Genomic DNA, 18,976 nt, shown 5'->3' on the forward strand with positions numbered 1-18,976 from the left:
ACACAGTTAAGATTTATATTTTCTTCACTTTTATTGTAGCTCAAAGGTTTAAGAGGAACATTGATTATCTATGAAGAGGTTTTAGTTTATGACTAGATTTGCAGATTGCAAAACTGCTTGTTGATTTTGAATGAATAATAAATCACAGGGAATGAACGCAGACCCCAACGTCCATGAACTTGTCAGATTTCACTTTAAACACAGCTTATTGCATGCATAGGAATTCCCAAAAAGTGCTTCATCAGGAACGATTTGATCCTGTGCCTGACGGTCGGGGTCTTCAGGTTCTGATGTTACCTGCTCCCTGGTGCCCCGGTGGTGGCTCATGTGCCTCTCCAGCTGCGAGCGGTAGGTGAAGGTGTAGCTGCAGTGCGTGCAGCTGTAGTTGTCCTCGCTGGTCTCGTGGCGATACTTGATGTGCTCCTTCAGCGAGGCGTTGCGCTTGTAGCCCCGGGAGCAGTAGGGGCACGTGTGCAACTGGGAGAAGGAGTCTGGAGTGCCTGTGATAGAGAGACACATGGATGTTGTGTTTGAATTCGGCCATCTTTCTTCAGCTGCCAGTTCGTTTCATCCGAGGTGTGCGTCACATGGTTTAATAGCTTCTGAAACAAACACCCTGTTGCTGCCAAACAACCCAATCACACGTTTTTTGACAGGTCCACATCCCTGATGGTATTGCTTAACATTTCTCGGGAGACCTTTCCGTTAGTGTCCACAGAAACAAACAGAAAGCTGAACCTTCCTTCATTTAGTCCTCCAAAACAGAAAGAAGTGGAAATTTAATAGGATTTAGCATAGCGTTTGACATTCTATAGTAATCATTTAATTATAACTTTTGGCTCAGTTGTAAACAGTGGACATACATGTTCTGCTTTCCAGTCACGTGTGTTTAAATGTTACCGTTTTCATCAGCGCCTCCTGTCTCTGCCGGACTCTGATCATCCTCAGGGGCTTCAGGGTAGATCACGGCTGTGTCTCCCTGCTGGAGGATCTCATCCACTAGAGTATCCTTGTCAGCCTCCTCTTCCTCTTCTGACACATACTCCTCCTTCACTAAAACACAAACACACAAATGGGGTCTTAAATCCGGACCTCGGGATCTGCTGCTACGACGGAATCAGCAGCTGAATGTGCTGTTGTTCTCCAGCGCCACCACTAGAGAGCACCACAGGGCCTCTTAATCACCCTCTGATTTGCATGTTCCTCTCATGAACATTTACATTCCTGAAAGCAAAGCCTGGAGAGCACATTTAAAAAAAAAAAAGACCATAAACCTTTTCAAAGCAACATGCTCTAATTTTGGAATAATCCTGATTGTTCCCAATTATCTAAAAAAAAATTCCAATCATTTATGTTTTGAAGGTACAGATCTGTTATAATATCATCAACAGTTGTTAGCTGTTAGGAAATATGGATGAATTCAAGAGGATGAAGTACAAAAAGGAACATGTTTCTTGAGAGCTAGATATAGGCAAAACATTCAAAACTCTTCACACCATCAGGAGAGGCCAACACCCATCTAAAGGGCGGGGTAAGAAAGGTGAAAAGAACATGAATTTAACCACTTCGACTTTCACGCCTCTCCTCGACCCCATTACTGTGCTTACAGTTTAAAGACACAAGAAAAAATCCCACTAAAATCAAAGCTTGTCCCATTGACCTTTTGGGGTGCAAAATGACTTACAGTAATAGAACCTAGAATGCTGTTCATGTGATAGCTGTACTGTGCAGAAAGCCATGACTTTAACTAAAACAAACAACCATTCCTTCCTGTAATATTTACTTTCCAAAGAGCATTTTGGGATTGTGTAAGTCGTATACAGCTGATGTTTTAGTTCCCGTGGAACAGCTGGTTTGCTGTAAAAGAGACGATATCTGTTTCCCTGTAACTATAATGAGCTTTACGAGGAGTAATTCAACGGCTGAACATAATTCTAGTTTGGCACTTGAGAGGAGACTGTGGTATGACACTGACAGTCTGTCCTCCAGCCAGCATTTCCTCTCATTAAAACAAATGAACTATTCAAATGAACCTCAAGCAAGAGACTCATAGACAAACAAACATATGTGCATAAGCTCAAAACTCATATAAAAAATGGCATGTCAACAGGCAATAAGATGTAAACAAGTTTGCCATGAAGGCAGAAATGTGCTGTTATTACCTGCAATGTCATTACAGCGATATTAAGATGCTTACAATGAATGTGTTCAATTAACTATATCAAGATCTACAATAGTAGATGTTGCGTGTATCAAAGTGGCTGAAAAAACATTACGTCGGGAAAATGTCAGTTTGGGAAAACAGGCCTTATTTTGAAAAATTACTGCAGCGTAAAGTGACTAAAGACGATAAAGCATTCTCAAGTTGTCTCTTATTTTGTAAGTCCATCCATTAATGCTTACAGGATAACAGTTTCACTTAAACTACATTTTTCTAATGACTAGCAGAAAAAAGACGTCCAATTGTATAGAAGACTATGCCAAAATGAGCCGACTTTATTTAATATCGTCGCAAACTTTCCAATAACGAGTTTATGGCCTCAATCACTACTTTCATGAGTTCAGCACTGCAAGATGTTCATTTAGTAAATGCTGCTCCCATTTAGAGTCAAACAGACGATAAAGCAGGGTATGCTTTAGGGCGTGGCTACCTTGTGATTGACAGGTCGCTACCACGCCGTTGTCCTGTCTGGGTGTTGACCACTCGGCTCCTTTCATGACACTTCTGGACGGTCAAAATGCCAAACTCTTCAAAACGGTCGTCAACGAACCAACAGGGTTGACTACATCCACTTCTTATATGTCAGTCTAAGGTCAAGCTCCAAAACACGCTATCATTCTACACCCCATCTCTCAGGTTTAAAGTCTAGTAAGTCTACAACCAAGGCCACATCATTTCATTGATATTAGTTACATGTTTACACGTTTCCTTATTTAGTTTTTGTAATTTAGTACTGAGATTTATTCCATTTGCTCTATGTGATTCATGTTCTCTTGGTTTTCTGCCTTTATTCTCTCCTTTGAGCCTCAACTTCTCTTACTCTTGATGGTTTACATCATACCTGACAAATCGCACCTTTCAGGTCACATGGAATGGCTCTATGTCCAAACCCTGTTCTCTGGACACGGGTGTCCCTCAAGGCTCAGTATTAGGACCGCTTCTGTTCTCACTATACACCAGATCACTAGGTTCTGTTATCACATCGCATGGATTCTCCTACCATTGTTACGCAGATGACACCCAGCTGTTCCTCTCTTTTCCCCCAACCTCTGACAGTCACATTGCAACTCGCATCTCGGACTGTCTGGCTGACATCTCTGTCTGGGCAACTGCACATCACCTCAAGCTTAACCTGAATAAAACCAAACTCCTCTTCATCCCAGGGAAAGACTGCCCTCGCATGGACCTGTCGGTCACTGTCGAGGGCATCACAGTATTGCCGTCGTCAACTGTGAGGAACCTGGGTGTAATCCTCGATGACCAACTATCCTGCACCCCCAACATCACTGCTGTGGCCCGATCCTGCAGATTTGCCCTCTACAATATCCGCAGGATTCGGACCTTCCTCACAAAGGATGCAACGCAACTCTTGGTCCAAGCACTGGTCATCTCCCGCCTTGACTACTGCAACTCTCTCCTGGCATGACTCTCGGCCTCTGCGATTAAACCATTGCAGTGTATCCAGAACGCTGCAACACGCCTTATCTTCAATCTACCCAAATTCTCCCATGTGACCCCCCCTCCTCCGTGACCTCCACTGGCTCCCTGTTGCAGCACGCATCCAATTCAAGACGATGACACTGGCCTTCAGGGCCATCAATGGAACGGCACTCTTCTACCTTCAAACACTGGTCAAACCTCATGCCCCGAAGCGAGCACTTCGCTCCTCTACTTCAGCTGGCCGGCTGGTACCACCATCGCTGAAATCAAACAAATGTCGCTCAGCAAAGTCCAGACTCTTCTCTGTTCTGGTGCCTCAGTGGTGGAACGAACTCCCAACTAACGTCAGGACAGCAGAGTCATTTGCCACCTGACTCTACATAGCATGACCCACTAACACCCCCCCCCCTTACCTATAGCACTCTGATCATAGCACTGTTGCTCTTGAAGTACTAGTTTACTCAGATGAGGACCTAACACTTGTTCTATTTTTAGCTCTTACTTTATCAGCAATGATACGTTGTGGTTTCTTTGTTTCCTTCTTTTGACAAATGTACTTATTGTAAGTCGCTTTGGACAAAAGCGTCTGCTAAATGACCTAAATGTAAATGTAAATGTAAATGTACTCTTGTTTGGCCTATGTAAATCACCGTGTTTTGAAAAGAGGAATGAGTGTTACTTGTTATTTTTGAACAGCGTTTCGTCACTTGTACTGGATGCTGTCAGTTGCCTCCTATCAGATCTGCGTTGTATGATATAAAATGTTCAACCGCGGTGGTAAAGTATCTGGGGCAGAGACGTTACCTCACTTTCTGTGTGTAAAAACATTGATAAGAACATGCAGCGAGGTGTAACTGGGACCAGCGTTGCCATGGAGATCAAGCATTTTAAATGCAGGCAGGACCAGTGCCAAAGGCCACGCCTCTTCCTGCTGAGCCTCGTCAGGGACAGGTGCAGCTGTGTGTGTGTGTGTGTGTTCATAAAGGAGAGGCGGGACCAGGCCGAGGCCCGTTAAGCCTCATTTTAAACACACAGAGACTCTGCTTCCCATGATCTCATCCGAAAGCTTTCCAAATCTCTCTTTCACACACTCATCCAACTTTCATCATGCTTTTTTTCTCTCCTTATTCATCCCTCTTTCTCTTATTACGCCTTCCTTTCTCCCCCTCACCTTACTCGTCTGCTGCTTCCTTTCTCTACTCTCGTTTATCATCCTCCTCACTTTCTGTGTGCTTCACTCCTTCCTCCCTTTCTATCCCTCCCCAATCCCTCCCTGAGAGCATCCACACTAACAGCAGCAGCAGCTTCAGGCCTCCGTCTGTGTCTACACGAGATGTGTGAAGGCACATTATTGAATGTACGTAAGCCAGCTAAATCTAAAAGCACACATTTTGGTCTTTTAAAAGAGCTTTTTGGAAGTGACTCAACCTGAAAAGTTAAGAGAACAACTTTCCGACTACTTCAACACTCTGTAGTCACTCCTTTTAAATGCCAATAATATGTAATAATAATATCCCAATAAAGCTGGTGTTGTCATTAACCTGTATTTACTGTACACTGATTTTTTAAGATTGATTGACGTGATTGATTGCTGTTTCAGTGCAACAGCAAAAGAGTTACTTTTTTCCTAGTTGTTCGGTTGTTTGACAACAGAACAAAAAAATGTGGAAATAAGAAACACTCAATAATAAGATCAGCTGTATGAAATCACAGTTAACGTGATCCAAGAAGGCAGCGGGGAACAGACCAGCTAAGATGCTATTACTTCCACATATTTAAGTCTGCAACTAACAATTCGATTCATAAATGAATGAAAAAATCGTTTGGTCTATGCAATGTTATATATTGTCTGATCATCAGTCAAAACCCCACAGATGAGCCTGTCATGATAATTACATTATCGACTTAACATACATTTCATATGGATGGAGATCTTTACGAGAAGTTTTCAAAATGATTTGGGTTTGATGCCGTCTCACTTACGACTTAACCTCCCCTCTTTCTCTCTTTTGTCCTGCACCCTCTGGCTAACTTCACTTCCTTCCATCACCCGTTCCTCCTACCTTTTCCTCCATGTTTCCTCTCACTCCTTCTCCCTCCTCTCCATTTTCTCTTGTAATGTCTACCTCCATCTGTCTCCGCCCCTCCATCTTTTCTTTGCATCCCCTCCCTTGACTTTCTTTGTTTCTGCCCCTCACCTCCCTCCCTCCCCTTCTCATATACCTCCATCACTCCCCCTCCCCTCCCTCGCTGATACACCTCTGTTTTCCCACCACACTCTACAATTACACTTAATGCCTTACAAAAAGTCATGCAGTAATGGCGACCAGGACACCCTGCAACACACATGTGGGATATCAAAAAGGAATGAAAACAGGAAATCATGTGGTGCACTGCACACACACGCACGCACACATTTGCACAAACACTGGCGGAGGTATTCCCGAGCACAAGCACCCAGTAGAGACACGCATACAGAGAGCACTGCACTCGTATACCTTGCCAGAACCTGTCACTGTGAGTCCGTGGTGGATTTATAAAGCGAGATGGATTAGAGCTGCAGTGCGGCCCAGACTGCAGGGGGAGTAGCGGATACTAATCTCTCACCAGAGGACCAATTCGACACCAGCTGCTCTCCCTGCTTTCTCCTCAGACGGGGAGGAAAGAAAAGGAGTGAAAGTCAGACAAATCCAAAAATATCACACAGAGCCTTCGAGGGGTTCCCAGCGTGGCTCGACAGCAACGTTTCATGACTTTTCCATGACTCTTGCACACTCTAAAGATGGTACTGCGTCCTGGTTTGTTCATGTTTTGCTGAAGGAGTAAAACAACAGGTAATGCCATGAACATGTGACTCAAGTCGAATAATGCAGTACATATTTGTACTCGGTCCCCAAAACTACTAAAACAATTAGTTCCCCTCGGTCATTCCCAAACACGGGGCTGATTTTATTAAGGGCTCCAGACAAATAAGCAGAGTTCCTTCCAGTCTTTCATTAAACATTAATTTCTGCAGTACACCTTTAAGCCACCTGATGTGATAATTGTAGCTCACTTATAACATTGACTTTAATATGAAAGGCTGGCGTACATTGTGTTGGTTTTATTGATAGGAGGAAATGAAAAGAATATGCCTGTTAATTTAATGCAGTGATTTAGTTTCATTCATAAAGCAGTGAACACGTTTGTGTTTTCAATAACAGCTGGATGATGTGGAAATAAGGTTCATTTACGCACAAATTCCCTCTTCTTATGATTCATAGCCTGTTGTAGCCAAAAAGTTTGGGAAACACTGTGCTAGAGCAACGAAAGGATGAGGCCGAAAAAGTTTGAGAAGTTCGTTGGTTCAACAATAAAAAGAAGCAAAAAGTCAAATAAGCGATGCTAGTGGAGGTTTACCGAACAACAACAAAGCTGGCAAACTCTCTGTGGATAATTAACAGCTAATAATATCCCAAGTCTAAGCACCACCTATCACTTCAAACACCGAGGCTTTCACACAATCTCCGTGGTTGGATTCTGAGTAGAAGAAGAAAAGGAGGAAAACAGGGAAACAAAAAGGCAAAGAAGGCATAGAAGAATACAAAGAGATGAAAAGAGGCCGGTGAGTGTAGAAAAACAAGTACACAGAAGGAAAATGGAGCGAGCTGAGAGAGGGAGAGACATAAAGTGAAAGAGAGCGAGCAGCACTGCTCACACCATGTAAGGCTTTATTCAGAAACAATGAAACAAGCTTCGAGAGCAATATCTCTCAGTGTCACATTCTCGCCGTCTCCATGGTTTTAGTATTTCCTGCTTGGCTGTAAGTGACTGCTGTTGAGATGAAGGCAGATGCTTGCGTAGGCTGAGCTGTTTGCAGGGAATGGAGGATTAAAAGGGCCATTGAGAAGCGGCGTAAACACAAGCCAATCAACCTCTGCCATTGAATGCAGACTTGGTTCTGCCTCTGCTTATTAAATCTTGTGGTAGTTTTGTTGTTTGGTTCTTGTGCTAAGGTGCGTCACGCTTTTGAGAGCGTGCTGATCCGGCAAACTGTCGTAGGATCTGGAGGTTTAAATTCTTTCAGCTTTCTGGAAGTGAAAGTTTAACAAACAAAACAAAGACAGAAAGCTTCCAAGAGTCTTTCTGTCTGCACTTCCTGCAACTGGTGAAACTTCTGAAACAATGCAAGGGCAGAATAAGAGGAAGGACAGCAGGAAGCTGATTGATAAGCAGAGTTTAATGAAGAAGACCTGATGCTTCCTGCGTGACTAAACCTGCTCTGTGTTAAACTACTAGTGGACAAATAAAAACACACGTGTAACTGACTCAACTCATCGTCACACACAGTCCCGGCACTGCTAATGAGGAAACTCATTAAAAAGTGATTTGTCACTAATATCTCAGGCAACATCTCTGTCTATACGCGCTACATAATGTTCACGGAATATGCACCGAAAAGTAGAGCTGAAATAATTGAAAAACAACTTGCAAAAAGTGTCATTTTTTTAAGCAAATTATGCCAAATATCCTCTTTTCCAGCTCCTTAAATGTGACATCTTGCTGTTTTTCCTTGTCTTATGTCATAGTAAACAAATTATAGATTCTTGGTCACACAAAATAAGGCATCCGTACTTCATATCAGGCTTTTGTGTGACAAAATAATCTGCAAATGAATAAATAATTAAAATAATTGTTAGTTGCATTCAAAACGTGTTGCAATGTGATGCATAAAAAAAGTGCATTAGCACATTAAGTGTTTGTTTTTCCTCAATATGTTAATTTATGCAGCAAGGAACATCACATTCTAATGAGCATAGAGCATCTGCAGACAACATGTGTCAAGATTTCTTGTTACTTTCAGTTGTTGTGTTTCATTTCCTGTTTTATTTTGTAATTTCCTGTTCCCGGCCTGCTTGATTACCCCTCTGCCCTAATGTGTCTCACCTGTGCCTCGTCGTCTCCCCGCCTCCTGCTGGATTTAGTCGGAGTCTTCCCCTCACTTCCCTGCCACATTCTCTTTGTTCCTTGAGAGAAAGCTTCCCGGAGTTACTTTACATGTTCTAGTGTTTTTTGACCTCGCTCTGCTGTTTGCTCCGCTGACTGCCTTCCCGTGAACCCATCATTTTTGCCATTAAAGGCTTCACCGACTCCCTCCAGCCCGTGTGGTTTGCGTGTTCGGGTCTCGTGCCTCATTCTTGTGTCACATGGATACGTGGCAAGACATAAAAAATAAGTCCTATCCTTTTTATGACACCCTTAACATTTAAATACCTCACATTTGGGTGATGTAATATTTCTTCAGACTTGGCACCTTGATAGTTAGGCGGGCTCTGTTTTTTGGGGAAAAACTGAGTCATTCGTTTTAAACAGAGACGCCAGTCTGAGGTCAGAGATGACAAGGAATGATGATGAAGCTCATCCTTGTGTTTTATTAGAGAGGGATGGAGAGGAGGAGATTCAGTAAGGAAGGAGGAGGGGCTACGTGTGTGTGTGTGTGTGTGTGTGTGTGTGTGTCATTAGCCTATAGGATGCAGTGTTGTACAGAAAGTCAGAGAGGGAGATGAGGGCTAAACATCTGGCTGTGTGAGCGAGCAGGCGTCCCCCAAGGCTGAGAGAGGATTGAACTAATCTGATCAAAGAGAGAGCAGGCAGATGTACACAGACAAATAAATCATCAACGCTTAATAACACACCCACGCTGTGTGAGAGCAATAATATGACAGGTTTGCATCGCGAGATGGATCTCATAAATCCTGGCGAATCCTAACCAGACTGTGTAAAATAGTGTGAAGGATTTGTAGATTTGTGTTTGTGTTGGAATGCATTGCATCTGCCTGCTTTGAGGCACAATAAAAGCAGTTAATGTGTCATTTATAAAGTTGTCATATGTTTACATTCCCGTAGTGAGGTACGTTTATTCAAATAACATCTGTTTGGAAATTTGCTGCAACCTTTTTCAGAGATGTGACAGAGCTGCTGGCGGGCCGGTGCTTTAAGCATTTGAGTGCCAACAGTGCCGGGTAAAATCATACTTGTCATTTTGTATGCAGTACGCAGTACATACTGATTGGATGTATGCAGTACGTTAGTACAGGATGAGTTGTTTGTTGTGCTGGTGTTATGTTACTTCCTGTGTTCCCCTTGACATCAAGTTAAGGTCAGAACAAGATAACATACGCGTATACAAGCACTGCAGCTTTGTCAGCCTGTCTGCAACTTTTCATGCTGCGTTCTGATTGGTTGCTTTGTAAATGTGGTTCACAGCAGCAGTTACATCATGAGAAGCTGGCCCTACACTTCTGCCATGTCTGTATTTTGATGAAACTTAATTTTAGTTTCATCAACTCTTATTGGCCGCTGGTCTTCCACTACAATTACTGAACAATAACGTGGTCTTTTGCATATGTTCTAAATGCCTCACTTCTCTGCTTCAAAGCTCTGACGAGATTAGAGTTTCACTCTGATTTTCACTTCACCAGACGCTAACTTCATCTGAGCAGCGGTTCAATAATCTGCTCGTGTTTGCATTGTGCCTCCTGCCGTGTAAAGCAGAAGAGTAGACGGTTGCCTTCATACGGAACGATGAAAAGTGGAGAAAAGAGGTTGTAGTTCACACAGACAGTGACCCAGATAACCGCACGTATCTCTGCTCTGTTTGGTTCATTATCTTCTGTCAGGTGCATCGCACAGGTGTTGAGTTAATATAAAATGATATCAGCACATACTTTTTTTACATTTTTAAAAGTCTTTTTCATACTTTTTTTATTGTAATTTTTCTATTTCCGTTCTTGATTTTTGCAATACTTCCCCTGTACTTTTATTCCCTCTTCATGTTTTTGTATCGTATGCACCAAACAAAGTGATGCTGTAAACCTTATTCTGATTCTACGGCGCTCAGACCACCTGCTATTTTATTGAAAGGTGTTATCCTTTCAGGGAATGTATGGGATTTGTAAATCTGGATGTGAGAACTGGAGATTACACAGAAAAACCTCTGCATAACTAGCAAGATTATACATAATTGAAGCGTGTCTATTCCTCAGATGTGCTTACTTTCCGTTCTTCCGACTCCTTCTGTTTCTCTGTATGCATGCGTCGCGTTTTCACTGTCGAACGCTCTCATTTGTTCCAATCCTCCACCTTGTGATCGCTCTTCACGTCTCTGTTGATCTGAACGTGTCACACACCGCACCGAGCTGTGCATCGCTGACTCCACACACTCGCAGCCGAATGCTTAGTTGACATGTTTAACCTAGGGGCGTTTTTCCATCACATTACTCAATTAACCAGCAGAGACGGGAAAACAGCAGTTCATATACGTTAGCTAATGTAGCACTGTTGCACAATAAGGCACGACCAGCATTGTGAACATAAATCTGCTTCTGCCCTGACTTGGTTCCACTCGACAACAGTTGCTTGAATAATCACGCCACCTGTTCTAATGCATCTACTGAAACAGAAGATATCACTACCATACACTGAGCTCAATCACTCCATTATGAATGTACATCATTATGGTTTTTGTGCACATTAGCAACTATGCTAGCCCAGTTCGATTACAGTCCGGAACCTGATTTGAGTTCAGTACCGTTGATTCAACTCTGCAGGCGCTCTGGGAGAATCTGTGCAATTAACGCTCCCTGAACTACAACTACCAAGGTGCAGCTGTGTAAAAGTTGAACTTTCAGCTCCCGGCTGAGAATGTTTGTTGCTGTGTGAATCTGAAAGAGGGCGCCGCTGGGACAGAGCGAACATGCTCAGCAGACGTTCCCAGGATTAACAGATGAAATGAAGATCAATGTAGAAAGCCCAGCCTAAAGCCCGGGATCGTCTGACCCACATTTACTTCTACAAAGATATGTCTTACATACTACTGTCAGCACCTCCGACACACTAATGTCTCACCTCCGTTCGAAGGGCCGTTGTGGGGTAATACTGTGGTGGCGTCATGGCTGTCCTGCGCTTTGGTCCCGTCGCCGTTGGCGACCTCAGGCTCTTGCAGGCTGTCCTCCTCCACAATGTGTAGCTTGTCCTCGTCGTCTGAGTCTGAGCTGGCCTCCAAGCCATTGTTGAAGTCTGTCACTGCAGAAAAGAGACACAGAGATGAAGACACAGAGATTAACAGCTACACTTCTTTATTTGTATTTTTTTAAATAGCCCTCATTCTGAATCACCAGTGCAGTGAAGCCGGCAACCTGCTGCTGTAATCAGTGTCGGATTTACATGGATGGAGAATATAGGTAATCATCTACAACGACTGCCTGTCGGTGTGATCTGCATCCGAGCTGGATGGAGAAATGTGCCTGTGTTGGAAGGAGCTGCTGCTAGATGAAAACCAGAAACGGTGTGTGAAAGAGAACGCTTTCTTTAGCGTAATATTTTACGGAGATCCTAACATCCCAACGCCCAATTAACTGACTGAAACCACAAAAAAAAGAGTCTCAGCTCCAAACCAAATTTCATGTCTCCAGATCTTCTGCCTGCGATTTACTCCAAACATTGCAAAACATAATCTTCATCACCACAATCTACCACTGACTCGAGGTACACACAATTTCCCTCCCTTCAGGTACACGGAGCAGACATAAAAAAGGACAAACCGCAGCCAAGGGGAAAAATAATCACTTGTATATCAGCCTCAGAAAGCAAATCTATTTTACACTGTGCTGCAGTCAGTGAGTTTGTCTGTGGGGTACACTTTCCTAATGGAAGCTCAGGATGAAAAATGGACCAACTGGAGTGGTCTGAATGAATTTAGCAGGGCGTGTGTGTGTGTGTGTGTGTGCGCGCACACACGTTTAGCACAAAAGTTGTAGATGATGGAGACGTGAGGGTATACGTGGATGCAAGTGATGATGAGCACTACACACTAGGCATCTAATTGCTTTTTCGTTGTCAGCATGTGTGCACTCATGACTGTGTGAACACCAATGAGTGTGCGTTTGTGAGTGTGTGCGAGTGTGTGCGTGCGAGTGTGTGTTTGCCCGCCGTGGGGTAGCTGTACGTCTTGGCAGAGGTGCTGAAGTCACCTAATGAGGAGGAAAACTCGGGTTGTTTGTTCACAGGTGACAGGTGTGCGTACACACACACACACACACACAAAACAAGCTCTCTGTGTGTGCACCAAGTGTGGTTCATGAAATGGGAAGCTATTCCAGGTAGCGCCGTTAAGCTCTCACAAACTTTAAACACGACAAAAGGGACATTTTTAACGGAATTCTCCAATTGTTAGTTTACTTACATTAAGACACTTTGTTTTTTTTGTGTTACAGGTTTTCTGAAAAATGATGTTATTATACATGCAAATGAGAAATTATCTTAATAAATGTGCTCATTTGTTTTGAAAAAAACCCCTCTGTTTAAACCTTCACAATATAGACAGGAATGATACTGGGAGTGGGAACAAAACGAAGTAATAGATAATAACTTTTACACTTTATTACCTACATTAAACAAATATTTATTTTCTGAAATATGTTGAAATATGCATATAAGGCATTATATAATGCTAACTTTTGGTGAGGTTAGGAGAAATGTACAGAAACAAAGAGACAAACTAGTATAATAAACACTGATATGTTATTGTTTTCCTCCACCCTCGTTAAATGCACACACTGCAGACCTGATGACACCCACCTACATTCAAGACACACCCTGAGCACGCTGACTTTCTACACTAACACAAGCACGTACACACACACACACACACACACACACTCCAGGAGTGATGCGGTGCTTTCCGGAGACGATGCTGTCACTGCTCCAGACAGACGAGTGGAGATGTGAATGCAAAACTGTGTGTGTGTGTGTGTGTGTGTGTGTGTGTGTGTGTGTGTGTGTGTGTGTGTGTGTGTGTGTGTGTGTGTGTGTGTGAGTGTGTGTGTGAGTGAGAGAGAGAGATCAATTCACGTCTGGATCGATGTAAGAGGCAGGAGCAGAAAGAGACTGAGGAGCATAATATGTTTGTGTGTGCAGGTCTCTCATTTGTGATTTCATATAGGCCAGATGACGGAGAAAAACACAACATGCAAACAATTTTTGCTGGTTGCTGTTTCAAATCAAATTAATTCAAAATTTGTATGTTAAAGGTTGTGGTATTATTAGATTATATGAGAAATTAGAGTTCTATATGACAATTGACTCTTGTTTTGTCCAACCACATTTCTGTCCATCTACAGTCACCTAAAATAAAAACACAGCAACTGCATCCTCATACAAGTTCAGTTACACATGTCATCACTCTAAAATTGACATGATGGGAAATGTCTTGCTGCAGATAAGAGTAACATATGACTGTCTGTCATCTAGAGTAGCAGCTAACATTTGGCCTTTACTCTCTCGAAAGACATATTTTGATTTCAAAACACAATCTATTCCAAGACAAAAATGTTATCAGTAACAACAAAATATTGATTAAAAATAGTCACATGGCTATTTGTCTTGCTGCGACCTAATCTAACCCCGGAGGCAGAATACATCTTACGTATGACCTGTAGCTCAGTCTCCTTCTGGGTCACACATCACAACCAGACGACAGTAAACCGAGTGTAAAAGTTGCATTGTAGTCGTACAAAGGTCGTGTTTACAGAGCACACGTTAAAGAAGGTAAAGCCACTATGAGGAACTTTTATTTTGTGTTGATTTTGGCGCTCCCTGTGGGCAAACAAGGTAGTGTTTCTGAGCACCAGTGTCTGTTTTGAAAACCTCTCATTTTACAGGGTCTGACAGACTGCCCCCACGTAGTCCTGGTTTCAGCTTCTCCAGCATCGGGTGTTGCTCTGGTCCTGGTGGGACCAAAAAGCTAAATGATAACAGTGAACCGCGATGGTCTGACCGGCTGCAGATCAGCTGAGCAGTTAATAACTTCCCTGCAGACAGTCGGCCAAAACACGCTTCCACTGCAGGCAGCGACTTCTTAAAGCTCCACAAACTGTTTCTCCCTTCATTCAGACAAGAACACACATTATAAACCAGACAGGCTTGTGGCAATTCCAATATTAGAAAGGTCTCTACTAAGGCCTACGTCTGTTCTACACACCAGAGGGTTCCTGTTGCAAACTGATGATGAGTAATTCCTAACAATGGTGGCTGGAGGCAGCAACAATCAGCTGAGCTCCAGATATAACACAGAATGACTGAGAAGGCACTCTACTCTTAAATGATATTCATTCCGCCATTGAATTTGTAGATTTGGGTCAAAATGCTGTACAGCACACATGTCTTGACTTGAGTCAGATGTTTTGCTTGGGTTTTGCTTACATATAGTGATAAAATAATATTTCAAATGCAATTCCTAATCATTTAGCAGTTTTCTCTACCTTTTACTTGGTAGACTTGAGCAAAATCCCCAAGGATGGGAATGAGAAAGACGTCTGCTGCTTTAAAATACACAATGAAACTGTTCTTCTTCAGTGCATACGATATTACAATGAGTCTCTTCAGTCAGATAATATTCTCATTAAAAAATCATCCAGTTATGTTGGATTTGCTTCATTTCTCTTCCCCACCAATTTAGATGCTGTTTGTTCTATCTGCCTAAATAATATTATGCTGTCAGGTATGTAGGTCACTGCAACTTTCCACTAGCGAGTGACAAAGAAAATCCTTAAAAAGAGAAGCGTACTCTGTGGTAAACAAAAGCAAACTAGTGCTCCGAGTGCAGCAAAATGAGATCAGATTAGAGCCTGATCAGGTTAGCACACACGACCGCGCTTTGTGTGACTTCTAAATGTGGTGAGGCAGCCAGTTAGGTCTGGCTGAAATTAGAAACATGGTGTGCAGACAATATGTGAGTGCACCCTGACTGCAAATAAGCCAGAGGTTAATGATCATCATCATGTGCTTTCTCTGCTCTTTTCGGTGCAGTTACCGTGACATCAGACAGGGGGCTCTACTGAGCAGAATGGAAAAGACAAAAACACAAGCGCTTCCCAACACACCTGATGTAAACATAACATCCAGCCGCACAACAACTTCCCTCTGTGTGTGTGTGTGTGTGTGTGTGAGAGAGAGAGAGAGAAAGAGAGAGAGAGAGAGAAGAGACGTGTCCACCACGCCATCATGACAATGCGTCAAATGAATTGTTAATCCTCCATCTGGAGGAGAGGCCTGCTACGAGAGGAAGAGGGAAGTCTAGACGACAGCATTCCTCCCTTCCTGCCATCCATCTCTATGATTAAGTGCTTGTTTCATAACAGACCCTTTCATTATTACCCCAAACTAATATTTCTTCAGATTTCTTTTCCGATTACTCACTGGATTTCTGCCACGTCACGTCATAAAGCGAAGCCTTCCCCCGTGACTTCTTCTCTAGTCTCTTGTTTTGTCTCTATTGTTGAGTGAAGCAACAGCACTTTTCTGACAGGGTGACATTTTCTCCTCAATTAAAACAAGTCGGAGTTTGCAATTCATAATATCCAGGCAGTCTCATCCCACTTTATTACATCCGACCTTCATTTAATCAGACCGTCTGACATAAATAACATTTAAAAAAAAAAAGACCTCAACAAGGAGGAAGCACCAGTGACCTCAACAGTTAACCCAAACAAGTTGTTTTAAGAAATACAAAAAATACACCTGAATCACAGGAACAGGAACCACTGCTCTAAATAAGTAACCACATTTAATCCCTTTGCATCTACTCAAAGTAAATACGAAGTAAATATTGCCTACAAACGGTTCCTCTTCATATAAAACTATACAGAATACAGCAGCAGCAGTTCAGCCAGCGAGCAGCAAAGCATCTGACTTCATCTGTCGGCATCAGTGAGCCAGACACACATCAGCACACGTGACCCTGGAGGGCAAATCATGTGCATCTGACACACCACAACATAACCCTGACTGGACCACATGGCCTGATATCTGGGTCAAAGGTCGCCTGCTGTGCAGCAGGAAGAGGGGGAGGGGGTGACAAGCTAGAAATAGACAACTATCAGTCTGTAGATACATACATCAGGACTATATTGCACTTAATAACAAGAGGGATACAGCTAGGCTAGCAGCATGTGAATCTGTATTTAAGCACAGCCTTGCTTTGAGATAAATGGTAACATTGTTATGCTAGCATGCTCACAACGAAGATGCTAACTTACAAAGGCACGTTCAAGAGTCTTAAGGAAGTGACTCAGCATGCATAAAGGGCTCTTATCTTAGTTTAGCATGTTAGCATGATAATTCTAACTAAATGATGCAGCTGATGTCAAATGCCATTATTTTCAGGTATTTGGTCATAAGCCCAAGTATTGGACATATTTGTTTTGACATGATAATGGCGTTACTTTAAAAGATCACCAAAGTTATGACAAACCCACATGAGCGGGACAGGAATGTGTATCCACAATTTCATTTAATAGCAATTTGTCTGGACCAAAGTGGTCCAGACCACCTCATTTGCACATCTGTAGACAGCGCGCTACTTGGCTTTGCAGAAGCTTTTAAGTGGAAAAGGTACAAAATAACAAACAAAAAAAATAGTGAATAACTCATCACCATCAATCATTACCTAAACACTCGCTGTTCACCTCCTACAGCTGAGCAAACACTCATTACACTGGACATGAATGAAAATTAACTCCTGCGTTATTGAAAAGTCCTGACCAAAGAAAGACGTGAGCAGAACGTCACACAGCCTGACGGGACCACAGCTACTTCGCTGGGTGTGTGTGTGTGTGTGTGTGTATTGACCCAGTGCAGCTGTGCAGCACGGGACCTCTGCCAAGCCCCTAACAGACAATTACCCCACTGTGTGTGTGTGAGTGTGTGTGTGTGTGTGAGTGTGTGTGTGTGTGTGTGTGGTACACCAAACACAAGAGTGAACATCACTAAAGCTGTCTGTCTGCTACTAGATGTGACCAGACTTTAACATGGTGAGCAGCTGCAGGAAGAGTCCGCCCATTTAAAGGGGCAGTCACACATTTTCTCCTCCCTCATATTATTACAACTGGCTTAAGTTGAGGGAGGAATTCTCTACACTTACAGGTAACATGTACAGTGTTTTATTTTGAGTATAAACATACATTCACTTCAAATAAAGATGATTTTCATTATTGATTATTGTTTGTGTTTTTTTCATTTATAATTAATATAATCTCAAAATGTTGGCCCTGTGATAGACTGGCCACCTGTCCAGGGTGTACCCTGCCTTCGTCCAATGACAGCTAGGATCGGATCCAGCCCCCCCGCGACCCTGAATACAGGATAAGCGGTAGACAATGGATGGATGGATGGATGGATGGATGGATGGATGGATGGATGGATGGATAATCTCAGAATATACTACACTATGTGCCTCCATCAACCAGTGTACATTGTCTGTCCAAAATGTCATCACGTCATGATTTTATCCTATGAAACATTTGTGATTGATGGATTGCATATGGATTCTTGAGTTATGGCCAAATACAACCAATCTGAAGAAAATATGTTCCTGAGGTATTTCTTTGTCGTATATGAGTGAACATGTTTGGGTTGTAGATTGTTGGTCGAATGCGAATGATCTCAGGTAAATTTGAACTAGTCTTTTTTTTATTTATAGACAACATGATCTATGAATCGATCATCAGATGAATCATTGATGAAAATGTTAGTTGCAGTCTTATTGAAGTTTATATGATGAAGACAAACATCTCCCATTTCTTTCTGCTTCCTGCTGTAAAGGGGTTGTTATTCCCACATTTCCTGAAGAGGATAACATAATACATTTGAGGTGATTTCTCCGTCTGATTAAACTACTGTTAACAGCAGGATAGCAGCATTGTCTTTCTGTTTGGTCGATCAATCATCAAAATGCAACACAAATACCTGAAGAGGTTTACAATCTTATGTCATCATCTGTTTGTGTTGCATGTACACATGCCACTGCTTTTGAGTGCCTTCCAGGTTAAAAAAAAAAGGCTACCTCAGTGTAAAAATAGTCCCCGTTGCAGGACTGGAAGTTGTTAACTATGAAGCACTGACTCATATTTCTGAAGTGTCTGTTAAAAGTCAGCATCATGAGGTAAGACTGAGGCTGCGTCATCTGCACGGACAGGAGAGGAGGGGTGTGGTCACTCATTATCCTGGCACACCGCGTCGGCTTTCCATGCCCATCTTGCTTTAATACAGCCAACAACCTCTGGACACACACACACACACACACACACACACACCGCAGAGCTATAAATGCACCATCGCCACACAAACACACGGACAGGAAAGCCCCTCATGTTGCAGCCAGCAGTGTAAAGCCAGGGACTCCCCCCTCCTCCTTCCAAAGAGACATGAGAGCATCTGCCACATGTATGTTCCTACGTGTGTGTGTGTGCGTGTGTGTGTGTGTGTGTGTGTTACAGT

The 18,976-nt window shown here is 42.8% G+C and overlaps 1 protein-coding gene across 1 annotated transcript in view; it reads right to left on the reverse strand.

The window, feature by feature from the left end:
* zeb1a (zinc finger E-box binding homeobox 1a) overlaps positions 1-18,976 on the reverse strand; it is a 58,933-nt gene that overhangs the window by 7,708 nt on the left and 32,249 nt on the right. Inside the window, exons 2-4 of the mRNA XM_084008924.1 lie at positions 11,549-11,725; positions 901-1,053; positions 298-500 (exon numbers count right to left, since the gene is read on the reverse strand). Coding sequence (XP_083865050.1) covers positions 298-500; positions 901-1,053; positions 11,549-11,725 — 533 coding nt within the window. The remainder of the gene's footprint in view (positions 1-297; positions 501-900; positions 1,054-11,548; positions 11,726-18,976) is intronic.

This window comes from Eutrigla gurnardus (genome assembly GCF_963514095.1).
Source record: "Eutrigla gurnardus genome assembly, chromosome: 4".
Taxonomy (NCBI): Eukaryota; Metazoa; Chordata; class Actinopteri; order Perciformes; family Triglidae; genus Eutrigla; species Eutrigla gurnardus.